Here is a 21759-nt window from a genome sequence, read left to right as displayed (position 1 = left end):
CCAACATGGGGCTTGAACTCGATCCCAAGATCAGGAGTTGTGTGCTCTATTGACTAAGAGAAACTGGCGCCCTAACAATATTTTTTTTAAACTAGTGTCTATACATTGATTTTTTTTAAAAGACATAATGCTATTGCACACTTACTGGACTGCAATATAATGTAAACTTTTATATGTACTGGGAAACCGAAAAAATTCATTTGACTCTCTTTGTTGTGATTCTCACTTTATTGTGGTGGTCTAGAACCAAACCGGCAATATCTCCAAGGTATGTCTGTAGTTAACACTCAGTAAATGCTACATATAAAACAGCTATGTAAGTAGGGCCTAAAGAAAGTGATAATATTAGTTTGTCCCTAGATTTAGATGTCTCACATCCCAGGAGACTGAGAAAATTGCATTTATTACAAAAGAGTCACAGTTGAAATGTGTGAGAAAAGAATAGAAGAGATGTTGGCAGATTTTCCAAACAAAAACAGGTAGGCTAGGAGATATATAGATCGGGAATTTTGACTTCAATGCACAGCACAGTTCTGGAACAGTAAATTAAGCAGATGGTTTGTGATCATTTAGTAAAGACTGTAGTGGTTGCTAGGAGCCACCACGGGTTTACTAAGAACAAATCTTCCCAAACGTTTCGTTTCTCTTTTAAAGAGTATTATGTGGTGTGTAAAACTGAGGAATGCCATTTCAGCAAGGAATCTAATTGTCTCCTTATGGATAAGATGGTAAAATATGGTCTCGATGATAGTCCTGCTGGGTGTACAGCTTGATAGCAGTGGAAGCCAGCTGATTCCTGTCATGGTTATCTTGATGGGGGGTCTCTGGTATAATACCAGAGGCCAGCTCTGACATGTAACCTTCCCATTTAAGACTTTAGGAATTTGGATCAAGACATATGGGTTGAGGGGCACCTGGGTGGCTCAGTCAGTTAAGTCTCCAACTCTTGATTTCAACTCGAGTCATGATCTCAGTGTTGTGAGATGGAGCCCTGCATCGAGCTCTGCGCTAGACATGGAGCCTGCTTAAGATTCTCTCCCTTTCCCTCTCCCCTCCAGGCTCACACATGCGCACTCCCTCGCTCTCTGTCTCAAAAAAAAGAGACATACGGGACGGATGTGTACCAACAAAATTATGTAGATGGCCCAAAGTTGAGAGGGGCAGTAATATAACAGATATAATAAATATTAGATATATGTAATAGGAGAATAAAAATTCAGAATAGTCTTGATTATATGAAGCACCTCATGGAACCCCAAAAGATTGAATTTGATGAAACTAAAGCTGAGACTTGAAACTCAAAAGCTCAGGACTGAATAAGAAAGGAGATTTTGTTTAGTAGAAGTTCAGGTAAAACTGATGTGGTCATTTAATTGACCCAATACTTAATATTCATTCATTCATTCATTCATTCATTCATTCATTCATTCATTCAACAAATATGTATTGAAAGTACTACCTTCTATGCACTTTTCTCTTAGGGAGATGATAGTGAACAAAATAGTTGAAAGTTCTCATCTCCATGGAGCTTGTATTGTTTAGATGACAACAGTTGAGCAACTGCTTAAAAAAAAAAAAACGAACCTAATATTAGGCTTTATTTGCAAAAGTATAGCATCCACTCACGATGGTTAATAGTTCACCTCTCTCATTTAATACCCTATTCTTGGTGCTATAATTTACACTGGGATCACTCTCTCAGTTCTGGAGAGTGCCAACAGCAGGATGAGAGGAATATAAATCATGGTGGAGGAGGACTGGGCAGCCAGAGGGAGAGAACCCTAAGCAAATGTTATATCCCTCCAGTACTTGCAGAAGTACGAGAAGAGGGTGTCAGCTTGTTCTCTGTCTCTCCCAGGAGTCACCACTCATTACAAGGAGACTGACTCCTGGTAAATATAAGAAAGGCTGGATGGGAGGCGTCCTTACTGTAGCTGGAAGCCCACCTGTGTGAGCCCCACGAGGGCTGACCTTGCGCTCTTGGGACTCCTGACACAGTGCCTGGTACGTGGTGAGCGCCCAGACGTGTGTGGGTGGACATTCCTCTGACGCTCGTGAAGCCAACCTAGATACCCAAGGCTAAAACTTTAAGCTCGGTTTTTGTGTATCTTAAAAGAGTCTGAGGGTGGAACAATGTACCTAAGAACAGTTGTTGGGGCCAGAAAGTTTTCTTCTATCACGTTCTAACATCCACAAGTTAGTGAAGCCACTTTTCTTAAGAGACATTTCAGAGGCCACGGGAGGCTTTCTTTGACATTTCTGCAGTATGCTTATTCAAACATCACCCATCCAGCACGATGCCCATCATGTTTTGAGGCCTTCGCTGTACTTCTGGCTCATCCTGGGTCTTGCTTCTTCTGAACTTAACAGCAGTGCTACAGAGTTTAGCATTTAGTTTTTTCCTTACTGCTTCGTGGGTCTCTCCATCTAGGTGATAAGTCTTTTGAGGGCAAAATTTTATTTTATATTTTTCTCGTATTCTTCCAGAAGCATAGCAGAAACTCAGTAAATGACAGTTGCTTGACTGCTTGGTTTATTAGTTGAGAGGGAGAGTCAGGAGCCACGGCCAGGACCCATGTAAGAATGGCAGGTTAAGTAGACTTTAATTTCTCTATCCCTTGCACCAAAGAAGGGATTATGTTCTTAATTTATCAGAGTCTCCTATTTGGCTGGGCAGGTGCTTTGCACAGAGTTGATTCTTTGTATATAGTTGAATCTGTATTAATGGCTATACTCCAAACAGCCTTCTTGGCTCAACCTCTGAGGGGAGGTGGGACAGCAGGTACGAATCTCTAAGCTCAGTTTAGAGGCTTATTGACTGTGATTCATGTAACCAGGGTGGTCAGATTTAGCACATGAAAATGCAGGGTGCCCAGTCACTTTTGAATGTCAGCCAAACAACAATGCAGTATTTGAGACATACACTGAAAAAAAGTATTTGTTGTTCCTCTAGTATGAAGCATAACCGGGTGCCCCACATTTTATCTGGTAGCCCTTCAGGTAAACCTGACTATTTCATATCCCTCCGTAAGTCTAAGCTTTTCGTGAACCCCTAAATTAACCTCACTGAAAAAATGTTTGTGAACCTGGGAAGGATTCTTTTTGCAAATTTTTAAAAACTGAAAAATGGGAAACGTCCATAGGCTGTATACTTTTTGTGGTCATAATTCTCTCAGGATATCCAATAATGATCATTCCATAAACATCTAGGATCTCAGCAGTCCTAACTTAATTTGTCATGGTTTCCTTGGTAGCATAGTTCACTTGGTTCCTAAGATATACTGTTATTATATTATGTATATAATATTATTATATAAATTATTTACATAACTTGGATATTATTTTGCTCCGGTAGCAAAGTAACCACTGCTCACAAGTAAATATTAGGCTGTAGCTCTGTGCGCAAGAGTCACATGAAATGTGAATTTTGTGTAATCTGTCATCTCTGCTCCTGCGAACACCCACGTTGACTAATCAGAGCTGTAGAAATCAGAGTAAAACATTGCTGCCCTCAGTTACGTGTTTTGTTCTCTTCTCTCATCTGCTCGGAGGGACGATAACATTCTGGTTTGTTCCACCTTATAAACTTCTATTTGAGGGAAAGACAGCTCACACTTAGGAAAATTGCCTCCATTTTTCCGCAAGTAAATAATGATTCTTGCTGTTGAGGAGGGAGAGCCTTTAAATATCATTCATTCATTCAGCCGATATTTATTAAGCAGATAGATGCTAAGTATGAGGGGAAACAAAATAAGTAAGACGCAGTCCCTGCTTTCGGGGGTTGGGGGAGGTCTGCATGTGAAATGCTTGCTTTTATGTGGTTCAGTAGTCCCTTCAGTGAAAGGCTTGTGGTAAGAGTTCATTAGCTCATAGAGCAATGAAGTGATTCTTCTCTCAAATGCTTTAAAATAAATAGCAAGCCTTCTATTCTGAGCAAAAGCTACTCTTAATGGGTAGTTCCAGGGGCTGGCATTAGAATGTTTCCTTCTCTCTTGGTTCTGCAGTCAGGACTTTGCTACTCGACTCAGACCAGAAGCGTCAGCATCTCGTGGGAACATGTTAGAAATGCAGACGCTCAGGCCTGCCCCAGCCCCACTGGATCAAAATGGGCCGGGCAGCCAGAATCCCGGGTGATTCTCCCCCACACTGAGGCTTGAAAAGCACGGGGTTGACCACCGACCGATTTTCTGCTTTGTGCATACAGATCATCTGAGAATCTTACGGAACCAGTTCCTGGGCTCTGTCCTCAGGGCTTCAGGATCTGTTTGACCAGGGTGGGGGCCTGAGAATTTGCATTTCTAACAAGCTCCCAGGAGATGCCCGTGCTGTGTCTGGGAACCACGTTTTGATTAGAAGCAATCTAGTTGGCTTGGGGTCTTGGGTTGACCTTTGGTGGTGGTGGTGACTAGAACCCCTGAGGGGTCAGTCTGGTTTTCCTCTGCCCGCACTGGAGTCATGGACGTGACAGTGAAGCTATTCCCTGGCTCACCCGGCCTGAGAGGGGTCTGGGCTTGGTGAGCATACAGTGAACGGGTCACTGGGAGGGCCACTGCGGGACTCCAGAGGGAGGGAGCAATTACATTGCCCACGGGGGCTCAGCAGTTGAGTTGGGCCCTGAAACGTGTAAGAGGTTTTTTACAGGGTTGGCCCACGGTTGGGTTTCAGCTGAGTGAATGCAGGGACAACAATCTGGGGGTGCTATGTTGGGAGGTATAGCACCTCAGGAAGAGGAGCAGAGAGCAGGAGAGCAATGTTGAGACTTAGATCTGGAAGGAAGTTTGGGGACAAGCTTGTGCGGAGTCACAAAGGTCACTGACCTTAAGGAGTTTGGATTCTGTCTTAGAACTTGCTGCTTTAATGACGTCTGTTTTTAAAAGTTTCTGTGACTCGCTATACTCACTCTTCTGTTTGTGTGTGCTTTTTTCTGTTTCAGGATTAAGCATGAAAACATTGTCGCCCTGGAGGACATTTACGAAAGCCCAAATCACTTGTACTTGGTCATGCAGCTGTAAGTACCTCATCTGCTTGAGGAGTGTGGAAGGGGGCGAGGGGAGGTCCAAATGTTGCTTCCTGGAAACACTTCCGTGGGCCCACTGCGAGGTACACTCTGCTCCCGTCTCTAGGAGAAACTCCCACCTTGTCTTCATTTCGAGGGATGCTGGGGGAGGGCAGCAGATGGTAGCCGTGGGCTCTGTCCTTCCATCTACTCTGCCGCCAGATAAACGCACATGGGACTGAACTGGATCTCGTGCCAGGTATAAGACAAGTCTAGTTGGGTCAGACTGTGACATTGTCACCCCCAGCAGATGATTTTTGCATCCCAGTAATGCTGGAGGTTACCAGGAGAGGGAAGAAATAAGAAAGCTGAATATTCAGGTTGGACCTTGACCCGAACATGTAAGACACATGTAAATGTAACACACAAACTGTTAAATGAAATTAGCCTCCTCTCCCCACTAGTAGGTTTTGTTTTTTTGGAGTTTTTTTTTTTTGCATGAGCATTTTTATAGGACATTGTAGGACATTTTTGTACGAACATTTTTTAAAGTGTCCAGACTGGAAGCATGTGGACGATTTTTCTTTGTTAAGTGACTATCCTAGGTGGTAACTGATGTAGGAAAATGTTGGGGTTCAGAGCCAGTGGCCAAGAAAGAATTCTTGAGATGTCTTCAGGGCAAAAAGGTGGTTTTATTAAAGCACCGGATAGGACCCCTGGGCAGAAAGAGCTTAACTGGGGTTGTGACGGGTGGGGTGACTCATTATATACTTTCAAGTTGGGAGGGGGTTAGGAACAGCACAAACCTCCAAGGTATTTTGGAAACAAGGTTTCCAGGATCCTGAGGGGGGTGGCTATTGTTAGGAAAAGGTCATTTATGACTGTTCAGTAAAAACTCAGTCATGAAACTTTTCAGATGTCTATCAGTGGGCCATATGCTTGGAGAATGATTGCCAAAGTGTATTTTGGGGGAGGGGTAGAGACAAAGGAAGTTTCCAAAGGAATTTTTATATGTTGAAGTAAACTTCCAGGATTGAGGGGGGTGGAGGGGGAGGGGGGTTGGGCTAAATTGTCTCTTGCCCTAAGCAAAGTATTAACATCCAGGCAGCTGAGTTCCTAGAGGAATGTCACTCTTCCTATTCTAAGGACTTGTCAATGGGCTGTAAGTAGTAAGGAAATGTAATTTTTTTTTCTTTTGCCTTTGTTTCCCACAGCAGTGACCAGTTTTATAGCTTTGGGTGTTAGTGTCAGCCGTGAGACTGGTGATTTAAGCGGTTTTGACTCCTGGTTCCTCATTAATTCCTGATTACCTAAATGCCATCTTTCCTAGTTCCTTGCTATACAGTTTGTTTTATAATTTGTCACATTCTGGATTCTTCCTTGAGAGCAATAGCTCTCCCCAAATTTGGGATACTACCTAGAAGCTCATGTGACTTTGTTTTATACGGTGTTAAACAAAATTCAACCGAGTAAATATGAAGATCTAGTTGGTTTTATTAAATAATTCATGAGTTGGGCAAACATCCCATCTAGCAAGTAGAGAGCTCCACTGAGCTAAACAAAAGAAAGGTTTTTAAAGGCAAAGAGCATTGAAAAAGGTGGGGGGCAAAAGGGATTTATTAACAAGGAATGCATTGTTTAGGCAAGGTTGCTTTCCTAAAGGGAATAGAAGGGATCTATAAAGATCAGTAAATTTCCTAGTATTGACCAGAAAATTCTATATTGACTGATTAAAAATTACATTCCTGGGGGATTGAAACTGCCGTTAGGTTATGTATTAAGTCTTGGTTTATTGACTTGGGGCCTTAACCTAACGGTGCCATTTTGGGCCTGTGGTTTTCTTTCTAACAATAAAGGCTCCTCTTAAAGAAGCAAGTGAACCACTTTCTCACCAAATATTGACTTCCCAGTGGGAAGAATCTGACATTTTAATGACAAGAAAAAGCCCCACAAAATGTCAGCAGTATATTTAAATGTGTGCTTTTTCATTAGTATGGGAAAAAAAAAAAAGAATTAGTACTTGAATCCAGTGCTATATGTATTCCCTTGCTCTAAGTTCTGTTTATGGATCTGTCACTAAATCAGTCGAAGGCATCCCCCTTTATGTAAGTCTCAGCTCTGCCTCTTACTAGGTGGGTGAATTTGGGCAAATAACTGGGCTTCTCTGAGTATCCGTTTCCTTAATGGAAAGAAATAATAATATTGACATCATCGTCATCATAATATTTACTTCAGAAAGATATAGGGAGTCCTGAATGAGAAAAATGTATAAAAAATAAAAATGTATTAAAAATAAAGAGTGCCATAAATAGCCAGTCCTCAATACAGAATGTTTCTTTACGGACATCTGTCTCATTTCATTAGTATCTCTGCAGATGGTCTTTCGTTTTACAAGATGAAGTGCGAGTAGATTTAAATTCCAACTTTCTAAGCAATTTGATTGTATACTTACCAGTGGCAGTTTATGTAAAGATAAGTCAGCATGAGAGCGTAAAAGGGACTGGAATGGAACGAACCTGGGGACACAGTTTTGAAGTCTTCTTGGAGCACAGCTGTCCTTACCCCTTCACCGAGCTTTTCTATCAGGGATTTATCCTCTTTTTTGCAATTATCCTAAAACCTTCTCAATATGGATCACATTCGTTCAGAATTTGTAATAGCCCAGAGGAGTTGGGCTAGAATTAACTATTGGGGGTACAATATGAGGCTTGTCGGGCAAGTTAGTGACAGAATCCAGATCTAGGGGCAAGGAATGCTTGAAGTGCTTAAGGAGAACACGATTTATGCGCACCGTTGAGAAGTTTAGAGGCGCTATTTACACAAACATTGGATTTGCTAATTGCCATCTGTTAACTTGTGTATAAATTCTTCTTCCATTGGTTCTCATTCCTTTTTTTAAAAATCAACTTTGTTGAGTTGCACCCATTTAAAGTGAACAATTCAGTGATGGATGTCAGAGTGAATCATACTGGCCAAACCACCACCATAACCCAAACCAGGAAATTTCCATCACCCCAAAGATCCCTTTTGCCCTTTGATGTGTTCCCTTCCTTATCCCTGACTGTGGAGGCAACCATTTAGACTCATTAAAGATGATTTTGCATTTTCTAAAATATTACGTAAATGGGATTATATAGCAGTACATTTTGTGCACCGCTCATTTCACTCATCATACTTACTGACATTCATTCGTGCGGTAGCATGGTCAGGAGTTTGTTCTTTTTCATTGCAGAGTAGTATTCCATCATTACAACTAGTCCACAGTTTATCCATTTGCTGTTGCTGGACATTTGGATTATTTCCAGTCTGGGGGCTGTTAGAACAAAGCCGCTATGAACATTCATGGACAGCCTTGGGGTGGGTCTCTGTTTGGGTGACGAGCTAGGAACAGAATGAGTGGGCCACAGAGTAGGGGTTAACTTGAACTTTTTAAGATCAGTTTTCCAAAGTGGTTTTACCATTTTACATTTTTGTCAACAGTGTATATAAGTTCTTGTTACTGTGTATTCCTATCAACCCTTCATACTTTGTGTTTTCAATTTTAGACATTCTAATGGGTATATAGTCGTATCTCACAGTTATTTAATTTGCGTTTCCCTGCTGATAAATGGTGGTGATCACTCTTTATATCCCGATGGGCCATTTGCATATCTTCTCTGGTAAGGTGTCTCTTCAGATCTTTGCTCACTTTTTATTGGATTGTTTATTATCTTATTATTGGGCTGTACGTGTTCTTTATGTATTCTACCTTTTGTCAGATATATGTAATATGAATTTTTCTCCCATTGTGTAGCTTGCTCTTTTTGTTTTCTTAATGGAGCCTTTTAAAAAAAAACTAGCTTTCTTGAGGTATAATCCACATGCCATACAATTCATGCATTTAAAGTGTACAACTCAGTGGTTTTCGTTTTAGTCACAGGGTTGAACAACCATCACACAGTCTAATTTTAGAACACTTTATGTTCTAAAGGAGAATAACTGAAAGAGATCCATACCCATGAGCAGTGACTCCCAGTTCTTCTCTCCCCAGCCTCTTACTTTCTGTTCCCATGGGTCTGCCTATTCTGGATCATATGATGTGTGGCCTTTGGTGACTCTTCTTTCATGTGGCTCAATGTTTTCAGGATTTATCCATGTTGTAGCATGTGTCGATATTTTATTTCCTTTTATGGGCCAGATAATATCCCATTATATGGATATATCACATTTTATTTATCCATTTATTGACTGATGGACATTTAGTGGTTTATACTTTTCAGCTATTAATGATAATGATGCTAGACATTTCCATGTACAAATTTTTGTGTGACCATATGTTTTCATTTCCCTTGGGTATATACCTAGGAGTGAACGACTGGGTCAAATGGTAACTCTATTTGAACATTTTGAGAAACTTCTGAACTGTGTTTTGAAGTGACTACACCATTTTACAATCCCATGAGCAGTGTGTCAGGATTCCAGTGTCCCCACACCCTCTCTAAGACTTGTTTATTATTTGTCTCTCCATTGATAGCCATCCTTGTGGGTGTGAAGTGACACCTCATTGCAGTTTTGATTTACCTTTCCCTGATGACTAATGACGTTGATCGTCTTTTCATGTGCTTATTGGACACTTGTATATCTCGTTTAGAGAAATATCTATTCAAATACCTTATGCATTTTTAAATTGGGTTGTTCGCCTTTTGTTTTTGAGCTGTAAGACTTCTTTATATATCCTACTGTAAGTCCCTTATTAGACATACATTAAAATATTTTCTCCTGTCTTGTGGATTGTCCTTTTACTTTCTCAGTAGTATCGCTTGTAGCACCAAAGTTTTTTAATATTAATGTAGATCAGCTCATTTTTTCTTTTGTCACTTATGCCTTTGGCGTCATATCCAAGAAACCAACACCTAATTCTTCATGGTGCCATTTGAATAGGAAGTTTTAATCGTGATAAAGTTCAACTCATCAATTTATTTATTTTCTCTTATGGTTCGTGATTTTTGTGCCCTGTAAGTCTTTGCCTGCCCTAAGGTTGCAAATGTTCTTTTCTTCTAGAAGTTGTATAGTTCTAATTTTTCCACTTTAGGTCTATTACAAGATCAATTTCAAGTTAATTTTAATGTATGATGTGAAGTAAGGATGATATTCTTTAATTTTTCTGTTGGGATATCCAGTTTTCAACACCATTTGTTAAAAAGACTTTTCTTTTCTCAATTAATTGCCTTGGTACCTTTGTCAAAAATCAATTGACCATATAAGGCCGACTTAATTTCTGGGCTCATTCTATTCTATTGCCTTTCTCAATACCATACCAACTCGTTTACTGTAGCTCTCTTGTAAGTCTTGAAATCAGGGATCATAGTCCTCTAACTTTGTTATTATTGTTTAAAATAATTATTATTTTCTTGCTTAGGGTATTCTATGGGAGCCTGGGTGGCTCAGTCGGTTAAGCATCTGACTTGATTTCTGTTCAGGTCATGATCTCAGGGTCATGGTATCGAGCCCTTTGTCAGGCTCTGCACTCAGCGGAGAGTCTGCTTCTCTCTCTGTGTCTCTCTCTCTGAAATAAATCAATAAATCTTTTTAAAAATTGCTTTGGATATTCAAGATTGTCTGCATTTTCATATGAATGTCAGAATCAGTTTATCTATCTATCTACTTGTTTATTTTGCAGAAAGGCTTGTGGGAATTTGGGATTGCATTGAATCTGTATATTAGTCTGGAACCAATGGACAACTTAAAAAAATCAAGTGTTTTAACCCATAAACATGGTCAATCCCTCATTTATTAAATCTTTCATTTCTCTTAATGTTATATAGTTTTCAGTGTGTAAGCCTTCTTTATCTTTGTTAGATTTATTCTGAAATATTTTCTTTTTCTAACTGACTTGATTTGATTGATTTTGTTTCTAAATACTTGGGGAGTGTCTAGAGCGCAACATGTGAGGGGGTTTATTTCACAACATTTGTGCTGGGGTGGTTTTTGGTTTCTTAGCAAACATCATCTTGGGCACTGATGCTGTCATATAGCAGGGGATGCTCAGCACCCTAATTTTATTACTTAGCTAATTGCTGTTTCAATTCTGAGTACTACAGTGTACTTGTTCCTTTGCTGCTACAGCAGAAGAGACTTGATTGTTTATGGTGGTCTATATTTACGATTTTATTTGGGTTTTTGGAGAATGATCTTTTTTTTTGTTCAGAATGCTAATTCTTGGACCATTCTTCCTTAGATAGTATAGGGTCAGTATGACATTGAGATAAGTTACAGATGAGAAGTCCGTTTGTTTAGACTTTATTCCTCATCTGACTTTGGTTGTGGAATATCGGCCCATATATTTGGAGATGATGAAGGACACCACTCAACTCCCTCACTTTGATGTCTATACCAGAGTGGGATGTAAAATATACTTCAGGCTGGTACAATTCAAAGGATATAGCAGAATGATTTATTTTTTCCTTAAAAAATCTTTTATTCTCTATTGAATGAGATCATATTTTCGATAAGACTTAACTTTCTATATATGGGTCACTCCCGAATTTCTATCATCAGCCTGGGCTTGTCCCCTGAAACCATGCATGTATATCCAACTTTCTGCTCAAGAGTTCCTCTTGGCTGTGTAATAAGCATCACTCACTTACCAGGTCCAAAATAAACTCCCGAATTTTACACAAAATCTGCTTCTCCTGCTGTCTAGCTCATCTTAGCAAATGGCAACTCGGTTCTTCTAAGTTGTTTAGGCCAAAAGCCACAGTCATCCTTGACTCATCTTTTGCTCTTCCGTCCCGCAGTCCTACCCATTGGCAAATCCCGTGGCCCCAGCTTGGGACCGTCAACAGTCTAACCGCTTTCCCATCACCTCCACAGCTATCACCCTGATTCAAGCCACCATCATCCATAAAACTTTGCTTTCTCCCCACAACCCTCTTCACCGCACTGTTCTTTCTTAGAAGATCAGCCAGACTTTGCTGTGCTTCTGTTGAAAACTCCCATTTGCTTCCCATCTCAGGGTAAAAGACCAAAGTCTTTAGGGCGACATTCTGTGCCCTGCACCCCTGGTCACCTCTCTGACCTCATCTTCCCCTCCTCTCTCGTGATCTCATTCACCTGCAGCCACACCGGCCTCCTTGCTGGTCCTCAAAGATGCAAAGCCGGCACCACTGTGGGACTTTGTCCTTGCTATTCTCTCTGCTCGGAACACTTTCCCTTAGAGAACTTAATGCTATCATGGAATGAAGGAAATATTCAAAATTTTGCCAGATAACACCTTCTCATTGAGGTATTCTCTAGATTTCCTTTATGAGACAGCTACTCCCTCCCCCAACTTGATTTTTCTCTACAGCACTTGTCAAGCTCGGAAAATTTCTCTCACCTTTGTTCTCTGCTAGAACAGTGCTTGCGTGGTACGGTAGGCATTTAATACGTATTTGTTCAATTAATATAATTACATATAAAAGGCATAATGGATAACACATATCCACTCATTTAACCCTTACAAAAAACTTAGGAGTCACTTTAAAAAATATTATTTATTCATTTATTTGAGAGAGAGAGAATGAGTGAGAGAGTGAGAGTGAGCGAGCATGCAGAAGCGGGGCGGGGGGGCAGAGGGAGAGGGAAAAGCAGACTCCTCACTGAGCAGGGAACCCATTGCAGGCCTCGATTCCAGGACTCTGGCCAGGTTCATGACCTGAGACGAAAGCAGACACTTAACCAACTGAGCCCCCCGGGGACCCCAGGAGCCACTTTTATCCTGATTTTACAAGAAGAACCTGAGCAGAGAGGTTGGATCATTTACGCAAGCCAGCAAGTGACCCAGTGAATGCACTTAACCAGCGTAATACAATACACCGCTGATATTTTCCAGGAAAAAAATCTTGTGGGTAATACTAATGTGAATAGTTTGGTTTACTTGGAAAAATTATTGTTTATGATTTAATAAGTATTTTAAAAGCCGAGCTAACTAGAAAATGCCTTGTATTTTGTCATGGTTTGTGAGGAGGAAAAGTTTACGAAATAATATCACAAGAAATCGCTAAACTAATCTCAACATATGCAGCAATGATCATGTTTCTTTCTTAAATAATTTTGTCAGTTAATGAAGGAATGGATGAGCATGTTTTACCAATATTAGATATGTTGTATTATGTATATTCCACATAAGATACAAATATTTCTACAATTTCATTTCATGTTAATATTAAGATATGTAGACGTTACCTGCTGAACTCGAAACACTGATAATTAAATGCACTTTCTTTAAAAAATTTTAGATTCCTGAGTAGTCCAAGACGTGAAAATGACTGCAGCTTCTAAGAGAAAAATATGGTTTATCCACTCCACTGGCGTCTGCATGAAGCTGTTTGAACCATTGCCTGTTTGGGGGGGTTTCCAGTGTTAGCTGCATGTGGATATTATATTCATAATTCATACAGTGTGTTTGCAGAAACACTTGTAATTAGAATACAAATTATTACTCCCAAAGAAGGTCTTTTTAAATAGCCAAGTGTAATAATGAAGACAAAAGTGGTTCTGCGTATGACACCTTAATATATTTACATATAAATTTCCAAAATCCTATCTTTGTTCACAACAGACACTAATTGAGAACCTGGGGGCTAGTGACTTTTGTTTAGTATTGGATGGGTAGGAAGGGGTTGGAGGCACAGCTGATCTCTCCAGTGGTTTTCTTTGTGGAGGAGCCATCATGATGCACAACCACCCCCCCTTGGGGATTGTGCAGGGACTCTGGGTCACAGGGAGGGTTGTGTAGAGGAAATACCCTTGGGGAGAGGGTGATTAGGACAACCCAGATGGATGTGCTGGGCATAGGTGGGGTGGGGACTGTGTTCCAGGCTGAAGCGCTGATACAAGGAGAAGTGTTAAGGAGCCTGGGTGGGACATGAGGAGTTTAGTCTGTGAAGGGGTCCAGTCTGTGAGGGGTTCTGTCTGTAAGAGGGTCTAGTCTTTGAGGGGGTCCGGTCTGTGAGGGGTCCTGTCTCTGAGGGGGTCCAGTCTGTGAGGGGTCCTGTCTCTGAGGGGGTCAGTCTGTGAGGGGTTCTGTCTGTAAGGGGGTCCAGTCTGTGAGGGGATTCAGTTTGTGAGGAGTTCAGTCCATGGGGGTCCAAACTGTAAGGGGTCCAGTCTGTTGGGGGGGGGTGTCCAGTCTATGAGTCCATGGTAGGGTCCAGTCTGTAAGGGGTCCAGTTTTGGGGGGGAAGTTGAGCACTTTGGGCTCTGCTGCTGCTGCTTTGTCATCCTCCAGGCTAGTAATTTAATATATGTTGTTATTTTTTCCTCTCCTGCCTCTCCTATTCAATGGAAAAACCATTGAATATATATCAAGGCCTTAGAGAGCTAAGAAGGTAAAGAAAAAAGAAAACCAAGGTCCATTATCAACATGCACCACATTTACCAGGTTCAAGTCTATGAAATTTCTAGTATACTATCATGTTTTCTGAGCACTTTATTCTCTTTTAATGTAAGCATTTATGACTATAAATTTCCCCCTTAGCACTGCTTTTGCTGTATCCAATAGATTTTGGTATGCTGTGTTTTCATTTTCATTTGTCTCAAGATATTTTCTCATTTCCCTATGATTTCTTCTTTGACCCCGTGGCTGTTTAAGAGAGTGTTGTTTAATTTCTATGTTTTTGTGAATTTTCCAGTTTTCTTTCTGCTATCGATTTCCTAGTTCCCTTCCACTGTGCTTGGAAAAGATACTTTGTATGATTTTCAGTCTTTTAAAAATTATTAAGCCTTGTTTTTTTGCCTAGCATATGGTGGAAAATGTTCTGTGTGAACTTGGGAAAAAATGTGTATTTTGCTCTTGTTGGATGGCATTCTGTGTGTGTCTGTTGGGCCCAACTGGTCTTTGGTGTTATTCACGTCCTCGATTTCCTAACTGATGTTCTGTCTGGTTGTTCTGTCTGCTATGGAGATTAGAGTACAGAGGTCTCCTACTATTTTTATAGAGCTGTCTTCTTCTCTCTGCAATTCTGTCAATGTTTGCTTCATGTATTTTGGAACTCTGATGTTCTGTGGATGTATGGTGCTTGTGTCTTCTTGGTGAATTGACCTTCTTATCATTGTATAATAGTCTCCTTTGTGTCTTGTAATAGTTTTTATTTATTTATTATTTTTTTTTTTTGGAGAGAAAGAGAGCAGAGAGGGAGAGAGAGAATCTTAAGAAGGTTCCGTGTTGAGCCTGGAGCCCAATGAGGGGCTCAGTCTCACTGCCCTGAGATCATTATCTGGGCTGAACCCAAGAGTCAGACACTTAGCAACTGAGCCACCCAGGCGCCCCCCAGTTATTACTTTTTATAACAATGTTTTTAAAACAATCATTTTTTACTTAAAGATTTTCACAGTGCCTTTCTAAATATCCTCTTGTCCATTCTGTCCAATTTGGACGAAATTTAACATCTTTTATTACATTTCTTTTTTTTAAATTTAAATTAGATTTAATTAACCTACTGTATTATTAGTGTCAGAGGTAGAATTCAGTGATTCATCAGTTGCATACAACACCCAGTGCTCATTACTTCAAGCGCCCTCCTTGTTGCCCATCACCCCATTACCCCATCACTAAACCCCCATCCTCCCCTCCAGCAACCCTCAGTTTGTTTCCTATAGTTAAGCCTTACAGGGGGTTTGAGCTCAGAACCCTGAGATCACCTCCTGAGCCAAAACCAAGAATTAGATGCTTAACTGACTATGCCACCCAGGTGTCCCACCATAAGAGATTCTTAACTATAGGGAACAAACTGAGGGTTGCTAGAAAGGAGGTGGGTAAGGGAATGGGGTAATTGAGTGATGGATATTAAGGAAGGCACTTCTGACGGACACTGGGTGTTGTGTGTAACTGATGAATCACTAGATTTTACACCTGAAGCTAATGTTACACTGTATGTTAACTAACTGGAATTTAAATAAAAACTTTTATTACATTTCTAATGAGATCTTTAAAGTATGTGCAATTTAAATATCCCATACATTATAGAACAATTGCGAACATTTTTTTTGTTGTTTTGGTTTTTTTTTTTTTTTAAATATTTTATTTATTTATTTAACAGAGATAGAGACAGGCAGCGAGAGAGGGAACACAAGCAGGGGGAGTGGGAGAGGAAGAAGCAGGCTCATAGCAGAGGAGCCTGATGTGGGGCTCGATCCCATAACGCCGGGATCACGCCCTGAGCCGAAGGCAGACGCTTAACCGCTGTGCCACCCAGGCGCCCCTGGGGTTTTTTTTTTTAATAGTTTTTTATTTTAATTCCAGTAGAGTTATTATACAGTGTTATATTGGTTTCAGGTGCACAATATAGTGATTCCGTATTCTATATTGTACTCAGTGCTCATCCTGATAAGTGTACTCTTAATCCCCTTCACCTGTTTCACCCATTCCCCACCTACCTCCCCTAAAATTGGAAAAATTTTGATTAGTAACAACTGGTTATTCATAGTCAAATTTGAGAATCCATAAAAGTTCATAAAGAGGAGAGTCATATATAGAATATAAAGCATCAATTTCAGAAATTCTCCCTTTATTAGCTTATATGTTATACAAATATTTATTTGATTTAAGGAAACATGAAATGCTCTAAAGTCAGCAAGCTGAGGCTTGTAAAATTAAAAATCCAAGGGGTATCACCATGAACTTCATTGCTTCTAATTTCCTAGATAGAGAAAAACAGGGCTTGTTCAAACAGACAAACAAACCATGCCTATGCAGTAGTACGTTTTTGAATATATCAGATGACACCTTTTAGTTTGAGATGTTCCTGCACTGCAGTTCTATCTGATGATTTACTGAAAGAAACAGGCTCTCTACTCCAGCTGAACCAATTTCCTCATGCCCTGCAAATAGGATGTGTACACGCCAAACTCAGGTTGGCTCTCGTGTTTCCCCAATCTCGATAATGCTCTTTTCACCCTTGTCCAGCATCTAGATCCTTTCTTTTCTTTCAGTGCATGAGTAAAGCCCTCACTGTCCTATCCCGGCTCCTTACTAATGCCTGTCTTTGTACCAGCACTTCAGACTGGAGGACAGCACCCGCCCCCCCACCCCCCCCCCCCAGCACAGCCATCAGCCCCAGGGTGTCTTCTCCACCAGGGCCCTCCCTGAGACCCGGAGCATCCTGCTAAACCTTGAAGAATGAAATTGTGGCTTTTAATAATTTCCCTCCAAAATGTGAGCTGTATCCTTTGTAATCCCAGGGGCCCTTTCATTCTTTCCTGAAATACTGCAACATTTTTTTGTTTGCACCGATCATTATGCATCATGATGACCATTCATTCATTTACTCAGCACGCACTTACGGAGCCCTTACCGTGTGTCTGGCATGATTAGCCAGTGGGGATACAGGTATGAATAAAACAGACTCGCTTCCCTTATAGAGGAACTACATGGCAGCAGAAGAGATAGACGATGGGCAAACAATTAATAAAATAAGTATTGGGTAGTGACAAAGTCTATTGAGAAAAACAACGAAAGTGAGGGAGATACAGAATGTGGAAGGTTAGGTAAATGGTTTGCTATTTTATACAAAATGGTCAGGGGACACCTCTCTGATAACATTTGGACATCTGAGCAGAGACCTGGGGGAAGTAGGGGGTGCGGAGTAAACCACATGGCCGGGCCTGATTTCATCAGTATGTGACCTGTGTAGTCACGCAGAGCCCCACACTCAGGAGGGCCCCACACTTGGGGTTTGATGCTTTGCATTTGCCCTCTTAAAATTCTTAACAATTTAATTTTTGCATTTGTGTTTTTCAGTGAAGTCCAAGGGGCTTCAGGTTCCACCTTCTGCCACCTTCCAGGAGAGGTTTTCGGCCGCCCACCCCCCTAGTGCCACCCGGTGGGGACCTGGGCACACATGAGGAGGGGGTTGGCTCAGATGCATGAACACAGCACACCAGCGTGGGCTGGACTCCCAAGAGCCACGGGGTCTGCAAGTAGCCTGCAGGCAAGTGTCTGCATGACCATGGGAGTGTGACCTTAAATAACAGATTAAAAAACACCATGACAGGTTGAGTGAGAGTACAAGAAAGAAAACCACTTTTTTCCTGTTTTTTGAATAAGGAGTGTACATTTTTATTCTGCGCTGGGCCCAGCAGCTTATGTGGCCAGCCCTGCCTGTGACTGTCAGAAAAGCACCTCCTGTCAGTGGAGCAGCAGGTGCAGGGTGGGTGTGAACCCCCACGTCCCTGTGCTGAAGGAAGATCAGGGCCCCCAGGGAGTCGGGGAGTGGGTGCAGCAGAAGGGTTCTCAGAGGAGAAGAGGGCTGCATGAGTGGGCCCTGAGTCTAGGAGGAGAAATGGCAGCTGTTTCTTAAATTCCACATGTGAATGAAACCATATGGAATTTTCTTTCTCTGACTGACTTATTTCACTTAGTATAAGACTCTTTAGCTCCATCCATGTTGTTACAAAAGGCAAGATTTCATTCTTTTTATGGCTGAGTAATATTCCATTGTGTGTGTATACCACTTCTTTATCCATTCTTCAATCCATGGACCCAGGGGCTGCTTCCCTATCTTGCTACTGTAAACAACGCTCTATAAACATCAGGCTGCATGTGGCCCTTTGAATTGGTGTTTTTGTATTCGTTGGGTGAATAGTCAGTAGTTTGGTTGCTGGATCATAAAGTAGTTCTATTTTTAACATTTTGAGGAACCTCCGTACTGTTTACCACAATGGCTACACCAGTTTGCATTCTCACCAACAAGATATCAGGGTTTCTTTGTCTCTACATCTTCACCAATACCTGTTGTTTCTTGTGTTGTTGATTTTAGCCATTCTGACAGGTGTGAGGTGATGTCTCATTGTAGTTATGATTTGCATTTCCCTGATGATGCGTGATGTTGAGCATCTTTTCATATGTCTTTTGGCCATCTGGTTGTCTGCTCTGGAGAAACGTCTGTTCCATTCTCTAAGTGGATTATTTGGGTTTTGGGTCTTGAGAGTTGTATAAGTTCTTTATATATTTTGGATACTAATCTTTTATCTGATATTTGCAAATATCTTTTCCCACTTCACAGGTTGCCTTTTAGTTTTGTCGATTATTTCCTTCACCGTGCGGAAGCTTTTTTATTCTGATGAGTCCCAAGTTTATTTTTTGCTTTTGTTTCCCTTGCCTCAGGAGATATATCTAGAAAGAAGTTGCTACTGCTGATTTCAAAGAAGTTACTGCCTGTGTTCTCTTCTAGGATTTTTATGGTTTCAGGTCTCACATTTACGTCCTTAATCCATCTTGAGTTTATTTTTGCTCATGGTGTCAGAAAGTGGTCCAGTTTCATCCTCTTCCATGTAGCTGTCCCGTTTTCCCAACACCATTTGATGAAGAGACTTCTTCCTATTGCAAATTCTTGCCTCCTTTGTTGAAAATTAATTGACCATATAATTGTGGGTTTATTTCTGGGCTCTCTATTCTGTTCCATTGATCTATGTGTCTGTTTTTGTGCCAGTATCATCCTGTTTTGATTACTACAACTTTGTAGTATAACTTGAAATCGGAATTGTGATGCCTCCAGCTTTTCTTTTCTTTTTCAAAATTGCTTTGACTCTTCAGGGTCTTCTGTGTTTCCATACAAATTTTAGGATTCTTTGTTCTAGTTCTATGAAAAATGCTGTTGGTATTTTGATGGGGATTTCATTAAACGTGTAGATTGCTTGGGTAGTATAGACATCTTAATAATACTTGTTTTTCCAGTCCAGGAGCATGGAAATCATCTAATCCAACCCAACTTCTGTCCTTTTGAGGAAATCACTGCCCTATCATTAGAATCATGGAGATGCAAATGGTTTTCAGATTGTTTCATGAGGAAAGGTGGGATTATTAGGTGTAAACCCTCTCATGTTCCCATGTGGGACATGATGTCAGGCGTCTGGAAGGAGTTTGAGGGAGATCTCAAAGGGATGAGTTAAGAAATGTATTTAGGAATGCTGTGCAATGGGATGAGCACTGAACAAAGGTCACAAGCTGTGGGTTCCAGGCTCCGTCTGCCTCCGATGGGCTCTATAATAACTCAATGTCTGGTCTCTCCAGGTCTACCTGTAATGTGGAGGGGTTCTTACTGTTGTTTGTTCATTTGTTTAAGACAAGCTTATGGCCTCTGGTCTAAAATCCCATGGTCTCATGTTTCTTTTGCTGCTCCCCATTTTCTCATTGTACATCCCCATGGCACAAGCACAGATGTTATAAATCTGTTGGGTTTTCTGCATTTGCTAGCTAAGTCTCTCCATTTCCCAAGATGATGTTTCTAAAACCACGTCTTATCTCTTTGAATCCATGGTTTTATAAACAAGACATGTTAGTGCTGAAGCTCGTTTGGCAGCCCTGACGAATGGATGCAATTTGATATTTCACATGGTGGGAGGGGGGCTGGCACCGGAATGGCTGGGTTGTAGAGAGGGTCTGTGGTTCCTGTTTTGAAGCAGGCATTTAGAATTCGGCTGGATCCCCCTATGCCACATCCAGATGATTAATTGTACATCGGGAAGTAAAAAATCCTTGCTTCCTTTGTAGCTCAGGCTCTCATGCTCTGTTCCGGCCAGGCTTCCTTGCTCCTCTCTTGCCTGTGGCCGCTCTCTAAAATGGTGCTCCCGGAGCTGCTGCAGCTCTGTCGTCAGTCTCCACCACGCCAGGCGGCCTTCAGCCTGGCTGACAACAACCCCTAGTGTTGTCTTTCTTGCCAGTTCTTTGACATTGCTGGGAACCCCCACTACTTCCGTCCCTGGGCTTCCCGACCCAGCCTCACCCCTTCAATGGCCACTGGCACATCCCCACCAGCATCCTCCCTTCTGTGCCCACTGCGTCCACCCTGCAGATGCAGAACAACATCAGTGCAGCCGTCTGCATCCTCTTTCCTACACAGGGCTGCTGGGTACTGCTGGAGGTGGCTTGGAGCTGCTGAAAATTAGGTGGTGCTCATCCCAGAAGGAGTGTCCCATTGTATTACCCCTGCAATAACCACTTACTCTCAGTCCTCAGCACCATTCAGCTCTCCTGTCCCATGCTTCCGATTAGAGTCTTCCTCCACTCTCTTATAGTCCATGGGTTCCAGACTTTATTATTCTTCTTAAACTACCTGTTCCATCAGTTGCATATTAGAACTGTATGAGCCTTTGAGGGACACACTTTGTAAATTGATTTAAATAGGCTGAATAGTATCAAACTTCTTGGTAGATAAATCCCTCATATTTTGGTGGCATTGGTTCAAAGACAGTTGGAAATCTTTCATCAAAATATTCCATGAGTGAAGTGTGAAAAACAGCAACTTTTGAAGCTTTTAGCAAATTGCAATGACTGAAAACAACACTTGAAAGACATCCCTATGAAAGAAAGAAAGAAGCTGAACAAATTAGGTGATGAGAGCTTGAGTTGGTTGTGAAATTCTAGAATTGTGCTTTGGAATAACTCAATCTGTGGGAAGTGTCTTGGTTGGAGCTCCTATTTTTAATTGGATAATTTTATATCTGTACTGCAATGGAATGAGATTGGGAAGGCTGATTATTTTGCAGCATCCAAATTTGGAGAAACACTTAAAAAACCATTAATAGGGACAGTTTCTTTGACAAGGTTTATCTTTTAAAACTATTTATCCAAGAAAGGTATTATTTGTTGAGGGAAGGTAGCAAAATGACAGTACCTATAAAAAAAAAAAATGGGGGCTGAAATATTTATACATTTTGACTAAAAATGTGCAGTTAGAATGTGTCCGTTTAGCAGGATTACAGATACTATAGAGCACTTGCCGTATTTTCCAAGTGAAAACATT

At 41.1% G+C, this 21759-nt stretch overlaps 1 protein-coding gene across 3 annotated transcripts in view; it reads left to right on the top strand.

The window, feature by feature from the left end:
- CAMK1D (calcium/calmodulin dependent protein kinase ID) overlaps positions 1 to 21759 on the top strand; it is a 413163-nt gene that overhangs the window by 248856 nt on the left and 142548 nt on the right. For all 3 annotated transcript variants that reach the window (XR_015722456.1, XM_045793936.2, XM_045793937.2), the window contains one exon: positions 4934 to 5008. Coding sequence is in view for 2 of the 3 variants with exons in the window: in XM_045793936.2 (XP_045649892.1) it covers positions 4934 to 5008 (75 nt within the window). In the remaining variant the exon portion in view is untranslated. The remainder of the gene's footprint in view (positions 1 to 4933; positions 5009 to 21759) is intronic.

The sequence above is a fragment of the Ursus americanus genome, chromosome 31, assembly GCF_024610735.1.
Source record: "Ursus americanus isolate L20-20 chromosome 31, mUrsAme1.1.p, whole genome shotgun sequence".
NCBI classification, from domain to species: Eukaryota; Metazoa; Chordata; class Mammalia; order Carnivora; family Ursidae; genus Ursus; species Ursus americanus.
Note: the sequence above shows the minus strand (reverse complement) of the source record. Positions and strands in the feature narration are given on the sequence as shown.